Source organism: Geotrypetes seraphini, chromosome 8 (genome assembly GCF_902459505.1).
Source record: "Geotrypetes seraphini chromosome 8, aGeoSer1.1, whole genome shotgun sequence".
In the NCBI taxonomy this organism is placed as follows: Eukaryota; Metazoa; Chordata; class Amphibia; order Gymnophiona; family Dermophiidae; genus Geotrypetes; species Geotrypetes seraphini.
Window position 1 is genome coordinate 157,403,555 of NC_047091.1, and position 15,571 is coordinate 157,419,125.

Consider the following 15,571-nt stretch of genomic DNA (forward strand, 5'->3'; position numbering starts at 1 on the left):
AACCACCCGATCCTGAAGCAAGTGGCGGAAGGCCACTACGGCATGGTAAATGGCCCGAAGCTCCAACAAGTTGATGTGGCAACGATGGTCTGCGCTCGACCAAAGGCCCTGTGTACGCAGGCCTTCGAGATGAGCCCCCCAAGCATACGCCGAGGAGTCCATCCGTCAGGACCTTGTGATGCGGAGGAGCGAGAAAGATTGGAAGAGTTGGTCCACCAACAGAGTGAGCGTCTCAAGGAAGGCGTCACCGTAATTGGAAGAGAAGCGGGAGCCCGATCCTGCCGCCACTGAGTGGCCAGAGTCCACTGAGGGAACCTGAGATGCAGCCGCGCGAACGGTGTGACATGCACAGTGGAAGCCATGTGTCCCAAGAGGACCATCATCTGCTGTCCGAGACCAAAGTCCACAGAGAGGGAGGCAGGAAAGACCGGAGGCGAACCGTGTCCAGCACGGCCCCGTTAAAGTGGAGGGACTGAGAGGGGCACAGCTGAGACTTCGGAAAGTTCACCTCGAACCCAAGACTCTGAAGGAAGGTAATAGTCTGACGGGTCGCTGAAATAACCCCCTCTTCCGTTGAGGCTTTGATCAACCAATCGTCGAGGTACGGGAAGACCTGAAGGCCCCTCGACCGCAGAGCCGCCGCCACCACCACAAGGCACTTTGTGAAGACCCGGGGGGAGGAGGCAAGCCTAAACGGGAGGACCCTGTACTGAAGGTGGAGGTCCCCGACCTGAAAATGAAGGAACCGGCGACAGGCCGGATGGACGGGCACGTGCGTATAGGCCTCTTTCAGATCGAGGAAACACAACCAGTCCCCCTCGTTCATCAAGGGATACAAGACAGGAAGCGAGAACATCCGGAACTTTTCCCGAACTAGGAATTTGTTCAGCTTCCGGAGGTCCAGAATAGGGCGGAGATCCCCGGTCTTTTTGGGGACCAGGAAGTACCTGGAGTAAAATCCCCGTCCCCTCTGAGAAAGGGAAACCTCCTTCACCGCCCGAAGGCGAAGAAGAGCCCAAGGCTCCAGAAGAAGCAAGGGCAGCTGCGCTCGATTCGAAACAGACATGACGGGGGAGGACTGTCTGGAGGCAACTCCTGGAAGTTCAGCGAATACTCCTCCCGGACCACAGTCTGGACCCAAGCGTCCGAGGTGATGCGAGTCCAATTCTGGTAGAAAGCCCGAAGACGGCCCCCGATAGGAAGAGGGGCGGGGTTGAGGGCGGAGGGGGCAGCCCCCTTCCGCCTCACCAGTCAAAAAGACGGCGCGGGCTTAGACACAGCAGAGGTCTGAGATTTAGGAGGAGCCCGCTGCTGCTGCTGCCGCCGAGGAGGCGGGCGAGAGAAGGCAGGCGTCTGCTTCTGCGGGTACCGCCTGGGCGGCAGCCGATAAGTCTTAGGAGGAGTGGGCTTTGGCTTGGCCCGCACCAACGATGCAAAGGAACGCTCGTGCTCCGAGAGGCGCTTCGTGGCCACCTCAATCGAGTTGTCAAACAGTTCATTCCCCAAACAAGGAAGATTGGCCAAACGATCATGGAGGTTAGGGTCCATATCAACTATGCGGAGCCACGCCAGCCGGTGCATGGCCACCGCAAAGGCGGAGACCCGGGAGGACAGTTCAAAAGCATCGTAAGCCATATGAAACAAGTGGAGACAAAGCTGCGAGAGAGAGTCCACCAAGCGCCCAAACTCCGCCCGACGAGAGGCAGGCAAGTCACCCTGGAAGGCGGGCAAGGACTTGACCAGTACCTTAAGGTACGAGGTAAAGGTGAAATTATAATTCAAGACCCTGTTGGCCATCATAGAATTTTGGTAGAGGCGCCTGCCAAATTTGTCCATCGTCCTCCCCTCCCATCCCGGCGGGACAGCAGCGGAGACTCTGGAGGGGTGAGACTTCTTCAGGGAAGACTCAACCAGCAAAGACTGGTGGGAAAGTTGCACCTTCTCAAAACCCGGGCAAGGGACGGTCCTGTACTTAGACTCCATTTTGGATGGGATGGCCGGGACCGCACAGCAGGTCTCCAGATTCCAGAAGAAAGCCTGGCGCAGCACCGGATTCAAAGGGAGCCGCAAGGACTCCCAAGGAGGACAAGGCTGGTCCAACTCCTCCAAAAACTCCTTTGTGTACTTGGAGTCAGATTGGAGGTCGAGGTGGAGAGCCGTCCCCATGTTGTGCACGAACCTCGTGAAGGAGGACGGACGATCAGCCAGCCGACCCTCGAGGGGGGAGGCCGAGCGAGACCGAGGCGCCGCCGAGAAAGAGGGAGAAGCCTCCCGAGAATAATGAGGTGGCCGATCAGTGTCCTCCTGCCCCGAGATCCAGGACGCCCCACCAAGGGAACGCGGCGGAATCGAGGAGCGCCGACGCCTCAAGGGCACCCGAAGCGAGTACCCCGGGGTCTGGGGCACCGAGGCCCCCTGGTGCCGAGGTGACACGCCTCGAGAAAAAGAAGGGGACCTCCCCGAAACCGGGGCCTCCCGGAGAGGCAACTTGAACAACCGAGGGTTGGACAAGGACAACTCCGAGACCTGGAGAACCCTGGCAGCGCGACAGCCTGGGGACCGGCCCCGCCTCAGGGGGGGGGGGAGTCCTGGGGTCGCTTTGCCAAGCGGCGAGATGGGGTCGAGGCACGCTCCGACCGGTGCTTTGGCTTCAGGCGTCCCAAAGGCGAGGAACGCCTCATGGGCCGGGGCAAAGAATCCGAAGAGGAAAGATGCCGAGACCGGCGCACCTTGCCCCGAGGGGCCTCGACGCGACACTCAGGCTGGTCCATCGCCTGCGAGACCGAGGTCGAAGCTAAGCGGGCCAACGCCGAGGAGGGCTCCGAGGATATCATGGCCTGAAGTATATCCTGGAACACAGGCACCGTAACCATAGCTGGCATGTCAGGTGCAGCGGTGCATTCCACCGAGGGCGACCCCGAGTGAGTATTCCCTGGAGGCGGAAGCACGCTTGGAGGACTTAGACTGCCTTGACGAGGCCGGAGGAAGAACACTCCCACTATGGATGGCCGGAGACTCCAAGGTTGGCTTCCTCACCGGCGCAGACCCTGAAGAAGGAAAAGGGGACTTACCCGACGCCGATGCCCTCGAGGTCGAGGCGGGCTCTTCGAGGCCGAGGCCAGCTTCGCCTGGCCCGAGGTCTTCGAGGCCGACATATAGGCTGAGGCCGAGATCGGGGCCGCAACCAGGGCCTGCTCCACAGCAAACAGGTCAGCCATGCGGGCCCGTCGACGACACAGGGCGTGCTTCTGGAACGTGGCACACCAGGGACAAGTGTCCATAGGATGGTCCACTCCCAGGCACAAGATGCACCAATGGTGAGAGTCGGTAATTGAGAGCACTTTTTAAACCCGGTAAGAGGCCGGGACATAGAGAAAAGGGCTGCGGCCATGGCAAACCGGGAGCCCCTGGATGCCGAACTCGATCGAAGGAAAGAAAAAAACAACTCGAAACGACAGAAAAAAAGGCGCACAGCGACTCCCGCACAAAATAAAGAAGCCACGGTTCTAGAAAGGCACTTTAACACAGAGAGAAAAACGACAGGGCTTTCTGGCTCCACCGAAAACTAAGAACTGAAGACCACGAGGAGGGGCTGCACCCTCTAGTGGAGCAGGAAGGCACACACATGCGTGGTGCAGCACCAGCAAACTTGAAATCTTCAATCAAGTTTCCTTGAAAAGCTGTCCGCATCGGGGCTCCGTGGATGACGTCACCCACATGTATAGAATATGCTGCCTGCTTGTCCTGGGATAATGAATCTGTTTGGCTGTATGTATCCCACTCCATTTTTAATTCCCTCACTGTTTGTCTTCACCACCTTTTCCCAAGGTTGCTCCTGAGTTTACCACCTTTTTACTTTCCATATAGTGGCCCCTAGCTTTCCTTTTGGAAAACATTTGTGCATTACTGCCTTTCTGTTAACAATCTGATGAATTGGATAAACACATTTAGATTCTCATAGCTCTTGTATAATTTCTGGTATAGACTGAAAACTCTTTTCCTTGCTTTCTCTCTCTACTGACTCTTCCTTCTTTGGGGGGTAATTTTGTAAACATATAATTGCCCTGTTCTAAATTTCAACCAGCATAAAAATACATCTGACATGGTGTGTACTACTTCTAATAGGCATGTACATGGGTGGAGCCATAAAGTACACTAATTTATGTAGGCATTTGAGATGTGAAACATTTTACATGACTTATATTTGTATAGGTGCCTATGTGCTTTCTAAAACTAGGTCTTACTTATATTACCGTTAATATTCTAAGGTATGGTCTCTATGCCTGAATATGATAAATAATGTCCTGTATAGGTCATTGCAGGACTTATCACTGCAATAGCTGGGGTTATACCTCTGCATATAGGTCTACTTAAGGCCCTCCCAGACAGCCTACCTTCTGTTGCTCCTACCCCCTCCCCAGATCCATTTCCTGTTTATCTACAAATTATAAAGTCCCAAACAGCCTATCTCTCCGCCTCAATCACAACCTTGTCGCATTGTTTTTCTGCCTTGAAATTTTCAAAAATAATCATACTGTATACATTACTCTCCCACCTTTAGATTTTTACACCTCTTTGCTCTAATGTTGGACACTTAAAATTAAATGCTGTCTGCTAGTTAATATAGATAACTTCTCATATTGGGCTAGATACATTAAAGTCAACAGTCGTTGCTAAACCTGTTTTAACAGCTTTAGTGACGATTGCTTTTACCAACCCGATGTACAAAACGGCTCATGGTGTGTTTTTCCTATGTATCACCCATTTTCTGATCCAGCCATGCAAATTAACTAAAACCCCATGCAAAGTAGCCAAGCAATTGATGCACTAATAGCGCTTGGCTATGCAAAAAAAAAAAAAAAAAACCCCAGGGGTTTTAGCTATTGGAAAAAATGACTGGTGTCGGTAACTGGGTTACTGAGAGGTCTGCCTGTAGTTTTTTTGGAGGGGTTTCATTTTTTTTCAATGGCACAGATATTTTGTAACATAGTAAATGACGGCAGATAAAGACCTGAATGGTCTATCCAGTCTGCCCAACCTGATTCAATTTAAATTTTTTCTTCTTAACTATTGGGTAATGAAGTCTCATGTAGTTTCAGAAAATCGCATATTGACTTCAAAGTTTTACTCCCTCTTAGCCATTGGATTTTTAAGAGGGAGTAAAACTTTGCAGTCAGTATGCGATTTTCTGAAACTACATGAGACTTCATTACCCAGTGTTGACGGGTGCAGTAAAACTACATCGGTTCCCTGAAGCAGGACCGAAACGTGGCACGTTGGAACCAGTCTCTCTAAGCGACGATAAAGTTGTAGCCAGCTTGGCTTTTAGAAATCCAATAGTGATTAACATCATCATCTTGATACTGTATTGAACAATGCAATGATTGGGTGGTGAGGTGGTATTTTTGCCTTCATGTCTCTTAGCATAAGTTTCAATTACAGCAAAAGAAGCATTATCAACATTTGTTGTTGTTAAGGCATACAGAGTGACTTTTCTCTTTTTGCTGATAAACCATCCAAACCATGGCTCTAACTACTATCACTAGGGTTCATGATCAACTTCCAAAAGTCCAGCCTTATTTCAACATGCTCCCTTGCATTTATTGGAGCTCATTTAAACACAGATGCTGCAAGGGCTTTCCTTCCTCCAGGCCAGGGGTCAGGAGCTCCAGTCCTCGAGAGCCTGTTAAAGGTAAGCAACTTTGCTTTTTGACCTCCTTTTTGTACCACATTAAGTACCAAATTGGTACTTAATGTGCTCTCTTTTTGTTGGCGATTTGTCCTTTTAGATGTCCACTGTTCTGCTTTGGTATTTGCAGAAAACAAAATGCTCATCTTTCTAATGAAATGTTTGTCCTTCTACATGGCGTATCTATAAGGGCCAGGGGCCCATCAAAGGCTTCTATTACTTACTGGAGAAAGGTGGGAGGCCACCAGCATTTGTAGGAACCTTCAGGCCTGCAAGTGTACTGATTCATGCAGGGGCTCAACTGGTTTCACCTGAGGATAGCTGTAGCATGCTACCTTGGCAGATGAACAAAAGGCCAGTGCTAGAGAAATACTGGTCTGTTTTTTAGTGACATGCTCAACATAAACAGCATGCAAATTATATGCACACTGTTACTGTTGAGTATTGGCCACCAAAGGGGTCAGGACTTCCAGGGGCATGCCCACAAGAGCTGTTCAGTGGTATACCAAGGGTAGGGGATTAGGTCACAGTCTGCCTGTGCATGGCCATTGCCTTTACCAGCCCCTGCCCCCTCTGACATTAACTTCCCGTTCTGGTGCAGGGAACCAACAGCCACAAGCAGGCAGACTGCAACTGCTCCAGCACCCCTGAGCTGCCTGGAGGTGGTGCTCCACCCTTCTAGGTATACCACTGCTTGTGTGCATACCAGGGAACCTAATCACCCCTCTTTTAAAAAAAATATATCCCTGGTGGTCCAGCAAACTCCCTGAGTACAAACACTTTTATCTCCAGTGCTCAGGCCAGGTCTCCTGTGATGGTGAGTGACCTGGCCCACTCACTTTTGGGAGTGGGGGAGAGCAGAAGCATGGCGGGCCATCCAGCTAGAGAGGCCCAGCTCAGCCACTTGACCACCAACAATGTATTTGGGCTTTGGGTGGGTGTCCACTGGACTAAATTTTTTTTCTTTGTTTGAGGGGGGTCCAAGCCCAGCAGTTTCATGAGGCATGGCCCCACCATTTATATATAGGTGATGAATCAGTTCCTCTACTTCTATCTATGGGTAGGAATGGAAGGGGATACAACCCAGTTATGCAGGTGTGTGCAGTAGGACTAAAGTAAAGGAATTAACAGATAACTAAATTTCATTGTATACATTATGACTAGCATAGTGTCCAAGGTGGCACTTAAAAGAACAAGCTGGAGTTAAGTTGTGGTTTCACTGCAGTTAGGATCAGTCTGAACGCCAAGTGCCAAAGGGAGACAAGCCAGTTCACAATAAATTAAAAGCTGAATATGTCCACAGGACCAGTGTTAGCAGGAATTCCATGGGGATGAACACAGGTTCTGCAGCAGTATGGTGGCAGGCCCCTATCGCTTCTGATCAGGGGGTGAGACTAGGAGGTTGCACTCGGCAAGTGCCAAGTGTGGTGACTGGTAATTGGTGAATGTGACCTCAAGCCCCACCCCTGCTACACTACTTTTTTTTTATGAGTTTAGGCAGGAATGGAGATTACTTGTGGTGAGGGCTGAAATTTCTGTCCCTGTGCAACTCTGGTATGAAGGTAAGTCAGCTACGGAAAAGTTAAACATAAACAAGGACCCTACCCTTAGGCCAGGTAAAACAAATAAATACTGTAATCCATTATAAACCTTTATTAAGTTCAAATCAACACTTACAAAATTACAACCTCCTGTAGAATCTCTTAAGTGGGAATGTTATTACCAAATCTCTTATAATTATCCACTGTTATATAAAGGCTATTAGAACAGTTTGCTCTCTTCTGAAAAATAAAAGTTGAACATTTTTACATTGATGACATTAAAATAGCAGTAGAAATTAGCTACATGTAAAATTTGTTTCTTTAATAGTGAAATGCTTTTCATCTGATCATTATTAAATGCAGTCTTGATTGAAATGTTGAGTGGGGAAGGTACAGCAACTGCCTACAGCCAGCAAGGACCAATTAAAAAACCTTAATGGTTTTTGATAATTTCTTTAATCATTCTTTAAACTGAACAAAAAAATGGCAACTTGCTTCAGCCACAAAAGGTCAAGCCAATCTCTTAACAAATGTTTCATTATTAGACAGGGAACAAGTATGACAACAGCTCTGTGACTTTCACCTCTCCAAACAGGAGATTAACTTAACTTATTGCAAACCACTGCACTATCGCGTTGTAGATGTAAGAAAAAGCAGCCCCCATGCTGGGTAAAGAGAAATCTAATATACCATATTTTTCACTCCATTAGATGCACCCTAGATTTAGATTTAGAGGAGGAAAACAAGAACAAAAAAAAAAAAACCATTCTGAACCAAATTCTCCCTGCCAGGCTCTGCACCCTGTCCCCCCTCTGCTGGTCTAGTGGTAGGACAGGGCAGGTAGGTAGGCAGGCTGTCCTCTCCACCACCCACTCCCTCCCTATTTTTAATTAAGCAGGTAAGCAAGCCCCAGCCTGGCCCTCGCGCGTACCTTTTTTTTTTTTTCTGGCGCCTTCACTCAGAGCCCTGCTGCTTCCCCCAAGAATGGCAGACACTGCTGCCTCCTCTTCTGTTCTCACGCAGCACAGCAGCGCACTAGGTTGCCTACCTGGTCCTGCATCGCTTCCCGTGAAACAACAGAAGAGAGAAGAGGCAGCCACATCTGCCGGCCGTTCTCAGGGAAGCGGGGACCAGGCAGGCAGCCAGCCTTGTGTGCCGCGCTCTGTGAGTGAAGGCGCCAGAAGTTAAAAAAAAAAAAAAGTACGGGGGGGGGAGGGTACTTTGGGTATTCGCTCCATGGGATGCACCCTTATTTCCACCCACATTTGGGGGGAAAAGTGAGTAATGGAGTGAAAAATATGGTAAAACCTAACTTTAGTTTTAAAATACAGAACCACAAGCCAAATGTTTCCAGCATACAAGAGGTCTGTCAAAAGACAGGATATGAATGGTGAGTGCAGCAGGGTTTAGTGCTTGGACCCATGCTCTTCAACATATTTATAAATGACCTGGAAATTGGTACAAGTGAGGTGGTTAAATTTGCAGACGACACTAAGTTATTCAGAGTAGCAAAGATCTGCAACGTGACAAACACGCTTGAGAAATGGGCCGCGACATGGCAAATGAGATTCAACGTGGATAAGTCTAAAGTGATGCATGTCGGTAACAAATCTTATACACAAATACAGGATGTCTGTGGCATTACTTGGAGAGACCCCACCCCCAAGGAAAGAGACTTGGGAGTGCTGGTTGACAGTTCGATGAAGCCATCCACACAATGTGCAGTGGCAAAAAGGATGCTAGGGATCACAAACAGATCAGAGGTTATCATGCCGCTGTACCGGGCTATGATACACCCTCACCTGGAATACTGTGTCCAGCACTGGTTGCAGTACATAAAGAAGGACACGGTACTACGAACCGGAACATCAACCCTCCTCGTAACATCATCACATACCTGAACTTGCAAACTGTTTAACCCCAACCCCTAATCACTAACCATGAACACTCTATTCAATTTACAGAATATGTCTACTACTGTGTAAACAGCTTGGCACTTCCTGGCCTTGCAACACACAAACTGTCGTTAACATTATTAATGTCATCAGATGTATATTGCTATTCTCTATAATTCGTTGTACGAGATGTACACTGCTATACTCTTTAATTCATTGTACGTATAGTTTCTCTTTATTGTATTTACAGTTTCTTATATTGTAAATCGCCTAGAAGTCGCAAGATAGCTGGCGGTATATAAAAATAAAGTTATTATTATTATTATTACTCAAAAGGGGCCAGATAATGACTAAAATGGTTAAGGGGCTGGAGGAGTTGCCGTACAGTGAGAGTTTAGAGAAACTGGGCCTCTTCTCCCTTGAAAAGTGGAGACAGAGGGGACATGATCAAAACATTCAAGATACTAAAGGGAATAGACTTAGTAGATAGAGACAGGTTGTTCTCCCTCTTCAAGGTAGAGAGAACGAGAAGGCACTCTCTAAAGTTAAAAGGGGATAGATTCCGTACAAACCCAGAGAGTGGTGGAAAACTGGAACACTCTTATAGGGGAAAACACCCTCCAGGGATTCATGACAAAGTTAGACAAGTTCCTGCTGAACCGGAGCGTATGCAGGTAGGGCTGGTCTGTTAGGGCATTGGTCTTTGACCTAGGGGCCACCGCGGGAGTAGACTGCTAGGCACGATGGACCACTGGTCTGACCCAGCAGCGGCAGTTCTTATGTTTAGTCCAATTATTGTGTGATATAGCTGTTTTACACACAAGGTGAATATTGTGCATGCTTTAACTATATTTACTAAAGCATGTTGCCATTAAAGCTTAGAGGGGCATGGGGCCAACTATTAAGATAAACAGACATGTTCACAAATATCTTCAGGTACCAATTATTGTAAACTTAAGATAAGAACTAGTACATGCAATTGAAAGGCTTATTTCCAAAACTTAAGCCCTTCAATTAGGATTAATTTTCAGCTTTAAAAGGCAAACTAAAATACCCATGTGTCCTCAATAGTAACACACAAGAGCAGACCACAACAGATGAATAAGCATGAAATAAGGTACCAAATCAGGTAAGGCAGCATTTGGAGAAAATTAGTACATATATGTTCATAAAAAAAGAGCCCAGATCAAATAAATGGAATCTAGACATTTTCAGCTGACTTATCCAAACCACACAATGGGTCTTCTTAACAGTTTTGCAAAGAATGGGGAAGTCGCTGGAAACACAAGCTGGGCAGAGTTTATTTACAGACCAAGTAGTTTTGTATTTGTGTTATATGTGATGAGTAGTAAACTTTTAAAGTGCAAACAAGGTTTGAAAGTTGCTCCCATTCTACACTGTTACTTTTTACCTGTATAAAAATTGAGTTAAGAGACTTACAGGGGTGCTGGGGGAGACTTGATGCCCCTTTTGTTCAAATTACTGTAAAAATACATAATGTGCTTAGTACCTGCTTTTCAAAGATAACATCCTTTGAAAACGAGCTTGCAGGCTTATAGTTGCACTTAAATGTGTTTTTAAAAAAAGTGAATAATTAAAAAGCTTGTCCTCACTCCAGATTAGCAACACAAATGCTTAGGATGTGTCAGCTTGTGGAATCTAGACTAGAAACCATTACTGTGGTTTTTCATTCTTAATATTTTTTTAATTGAGAAAAGGATCCAGAGTTTTTATGGTGTCAGATTTTGCAGTAGCCTTTGGTTCAGAGCCAACTTGGCCACCAGCTCACAGGGATATATGGAGGCAAAGCCTAGTATAGAGACGCTGTAAGCAGGCGTCCTCCACTCGAAGCGCCTGGCTTAGGCTCTCACTGAGCATCACGTACCTGGCATTTACTTGTTTTCAGCCTATTTTAATAATGTTCTCTTCAGACAAATACTATGATCCTGATCACATTTTCAGCACAACACTGCAAGAATGTCTTTACATGTATGTAACTCTCCTTGCCATCTACATAGAGTTCTGTGCACTTCATTACTACACTGTCCAAAACCAAATGTGGTCTAGCACATGGACTTCAATTTTAGTAGCTGTTGGTTGGGCAAATTAAGTCCCACTGGTCATTACTGCTGTACTCTAGCACTCAGAAACATTTGCCCCAGATCCTTATCAACTTCACTAGTACTGTTTAATTACAGGATTACAAGTTGTAGAACCTCAGAACAAACCAAGACTGAAAAACAGGATCTACTATCCTAAAACTCCCTTAGAGGCACTGGATCATACCTGCCTCCAGCACACAGAGAATCTAGGCGCCAGCATGCCACATTTTCCTTATAGTGCAGGGGCCCAAACTTTTCACTTATGCTGCCACAGGAAGGTGGTGCTGAATTTTAGATTTTAACCTAAATTAGTGGGGAAAAAACCACATCCACTTCTAAAGACTGGACACAAATGCTTAGTACTGTATTACAGGAAGGGCATAAAGTTAGACAGGGAGCACAGTTAATGTTTCCCAGCCTTTGGGAAGCTTTGAACCTAGACTTCCAGTTCTGCGCCTGAAGTTTGGCCCAGCTTTATGAGAGAAAACGACTGTATATACTTACTTACCTAGTCCCTACAGGTTCCGTGGAGCCACTATTGCAAAGGCATGGTGTTGGTATTGACCAGACTAAATGTCAACCTTTCATTTGTACAACAGTTTACTCACCTAAAAATGACACTGCTTACAGTGTACAAAGCAAGAAAAGGAGGGGGGTATTCTTCAGAAGAGAGCAACAGCTGACAATACAGCATAAGTTGTTTTTAACCCAGAAACTCAGCTGCTCCTAATGTATGAATGAAATGAAGTAATATACTCCTAATATTTTTGCTAATCAGCAATGGCTTGGAGCTGGGGTGACTGATAGCTCCTGCACCCTACCTCCGTTCTTGAAGGAACACTGCTTGGAAACAAGCTAGAGAAGGAATTGGGGTAGTATACAGCTATCCATTCCTTTCCCAATTAAAAAAAGTACCATCTACTCTTTGTCTGAGTAGTTACACATCTCTATTCTCCCCCCCCCCCAAAAAAAAAAAAAAAAAGGAGCAGCCGCTATCTACAACAGAGCACCAAACTCATACCAGATACCAGAGAAGGGCTAACCCTGGTCCAAAGAATCAAATGTACAATACAAGATCTCCAACTGCATGTGAGGATCCAACTCTTTTGGACTCGCATGAAGTCAGATCTAATTATGATGACAATGCAAACCAGAGTCAAGCCTATATACATTATGCTCATACACACAGAGCAGCTGAGCTTCAACAGATGTGGAAACTGCTGGTTAAAATGAGCTGTAAAAACAGTTGGCTTCTGTATGTTGCTCGTTTAGCAAAGCGATGCAGATAGGCTTCATGCCATATGCAGGTTTCAGGTCCCTGTGTACCACAGAAACTGTGTTTCCAATTAATCTGAAACACAATATTAATTCTAGCCAAAAGATATGAATCACACTTTACATCTCCTATTGAAATCAAAAGCTCTACTATAGAATCCAAGCATGGGCTATAACTGTTTTATCCATCTTTATCATTAAAATACTTCAAACAAGTCACAAGTTGCACGCTCTGCCCAATTTTTTTGGTCTCAAGTTTCAAGATTTGAATACATGGACAGCGCGGACAACATACTGCCGACAGATAGGGCACTCGCTCATTCTCTTTCCACACTTGGTACAGGTCACCATATGGCCACATTCCAGGAGAACACAGTCAATCACTGCATCCATGCAGATCCGACAGAGATTATCCTCATTAGTCATCACCTGTGCCTTCTCCCCATCTGCAAGAAAGGAAGAGAATAGGGTCAGAAAGTTTTGCAAAAGGCTGAGAAAAAAAAAAAACCACAACCACCCAACTAGGCTTCAATCCATAACATAAAACTCACTTCTATACCGCAAATACCTCTAAGTTCTATGTGGTTCACAAAAAAATGAGAAGAAAGGCAGAGCATGCCTAATTTTCAAAATTCAGTAAAAAGATACGTTTTTAAGACACGTCGAAATTGTAGATAAGTCAGTCGACATAATTAAGAAATTCAAATCCTTATCCCATAGTGCTGCCTGAAAGGACAGCAGACGTTCTTGAAATCTTTTAAATTTACAACCCTTGGCAGATGGCTTTACCCATAGCTAAAACAGCCTCCCAGCACCAACCCTGTATACCAGTGCTTTAGGTATGGAAATCTCCAATTGCTGGCTCACTTGTAATGATAAAGGAAAGAAAAAAAAGTGATAACACCAACCTACGTTGTACAGCTAACAGGATACAGCCTCAGCCATAGCACTGGTCATGTATCCCACTCAAATATTAATAGTAAAACATTCTTTGTACTTGTATTGAAAACTAACCAGCAAATAGAGTTAAAAGTACCTGTTAGCTCCTCACTTTCCTACTATTCTCCTATGCATTGCATGCCTACCATCCCTTCCCTTGTGACCATGCACACACACAGCAATGAAAACAGAACAGGATAAGCCACTATGGACATGACCCAATCCGTATATCATCAACTAGGCTGAACAAATCCGTCTCTGGCCCCACCTCAAAAAAGGTTATTATGATTTCTCTGCTTAGCAAGAACCAAAGTCTGTATTTATAGAAATACAACATACCTCCTTTCCAAGTTAATGTGTTGTATGTCATGCACAAAAACCTCCCACCACATAACAAGAATTGCCGCTGCTGGGTCAGACCAGTGGTCTATCATGCAGCAGTCCGCTCACGCGGTAACCCTCTAGTCAAAGACCAGCACCATAACTGAGACTAGCCCTATCAGCATACGTCCTTGTTCAGCAGGAACTTGTCTAACTTTATCTTGACTGTTGCTTGGTGTGCAGAAGGGAGTTTAAATGGTATTAAAATGTTCCATGACATAATCCCCTGTGGCCTGATACCCACATTGCCATGCCAAACTTGGTAGTTCAAACTAAGCTTGCCCCTTTAAAATCAGCAATATCCAAGGCATTTAGTATAGAAGCAGACAAGTTGTACAGCAAGGCTATGAGAGAAAGAAAAATCAGCTGCTGGGCACTATTACTTTTTTCTTAAGTCAGCCCCAGATGGTTTTGATTAACTTTATCCCCCCTTAAAACCATTTGCTAGCAATCAGGGGTTACCATAGCTGCAGCTGTTGTCTTCCATTTCTCCCTGGACACAAATGAATCAATCTCAGCCATGTACTATGGCCTTAAAAATAGTCCCATGTTGCTACCAGGAAGAATAGAGGAAATTATCATTTATACTCTTATTAAATATAAGCTGATCCGAATATAAGTCGAGGTACCAATTTCCCCCCAAAAGGAGGAAGAATGGTTGACTTGAATATAAGTCGAGCGGCTTAATATTCAAGTGCCCTGCCCTGTCAGGCACAGCACCCAGACCCCTCCCTGCCCCTCCTCCCTGCCCTATCCTCGTTCATCCTCTGTCGATCCCTGGTGGTCCAGAGGTGCAGTGGGCAGGAGCGAGCTTTCCGCTGCTAACTGGCTGCCAAGAGATCAGGTTTCTACAGGAAGAGTGCTATTTAGCACTGCTGCTTGGTGCTGAGCAGCTTCCTCCCAAGCCAGTCGCTGAGCAACAGCACCAAATCATGCTCCTGCTCAGTGCCGCTTAGTGGCCAAAGAAACCCAATCTTGCGGCAGCTGATTAGCAGCGGGACAGGAGCGTAGAAAGCTTGCTCCTGCCCGCTGCACCTCTGAACCACCAGGGATCGGCAGGGAAGGGGGCAGGATGTAGAGCCTGGCGGCAGCCTGCAATAATTCTAGGAGGGGGGTGCTGGCTCGAATATAAACTGGGACCCCCATGTTTGGGCTAATTTTTTGGCCCCAAAATCCCGGTTTATATTCGAGTATATAGGGTACAATGTCCAAAGCAGTGCATTAGTACCCAATTTGTAGAATACCACTGCATTTTCAATTATTTTAGGATGAGTTACAATATTTTTTTCAGGAGTAGATTAGTTATCATTTAGGCAGTTATTAACTTTGATGACATCCCAGAGGTTAATTTAGTAAACATGGAATACAATGTAAAGACACCTGTCTGGTATTTTTATTTATTTATTTTAGGTATTTATATACCGCCTGTCAAAATTATCTAAGCGGTTTACAGTTAGGTACTCAAGTATTACCCTTATCTGTCCCAGTGGGTCATTAATTTTTTATTTAAAACATTCCTATCCTGCCAGGTTACGAAGAAAACACTTAAACATAGGTAAACAAACATACTCGGATATTAAAATACTAACATACAATTCTTTTAAACAACCCCAAATACACAAATCACACAATTTTAAAAAAGAAAGAATTAAATTTGTCAAAATATAGCAATAATGTCAAATTCTAATAAAGTCAAAACCCGTCACAAATTTTAAAAAGCCTTCTGAAAGAAGTAAGCCTTCAAACATT

At 45.8% G+C, this 15,571-nt stretch overlaps 1 protein-coding gene across 3 annotated transcripts in view; it reads right to left on the minus strand.

Moving 5' to 3' along the window:
* Positions 1-11,270: 11,270 nt before the first annotated feature.
* Positions 11,271-15,571, minus strand: part of RNF34 (ring finger protein 34) — a 67,431-nt gene continuing 63,130 nt past the window's right edge. For all 3 annotated transcript variants that reach the window (XM_033956048.1, XM_033956047.1, XM_033956046.1), the window contains one exon: positions 11,271-12,948. In XM_033956048.1, the coding sequence (XP_033811939.1) occupies positions 12,761-12,948 (188 nt within the window). In that variant the 3' untranslated portion in view covers positions 11,271-12,760. The remainder of the gene's footprint in view (positions 12,949-15,571) is intronic.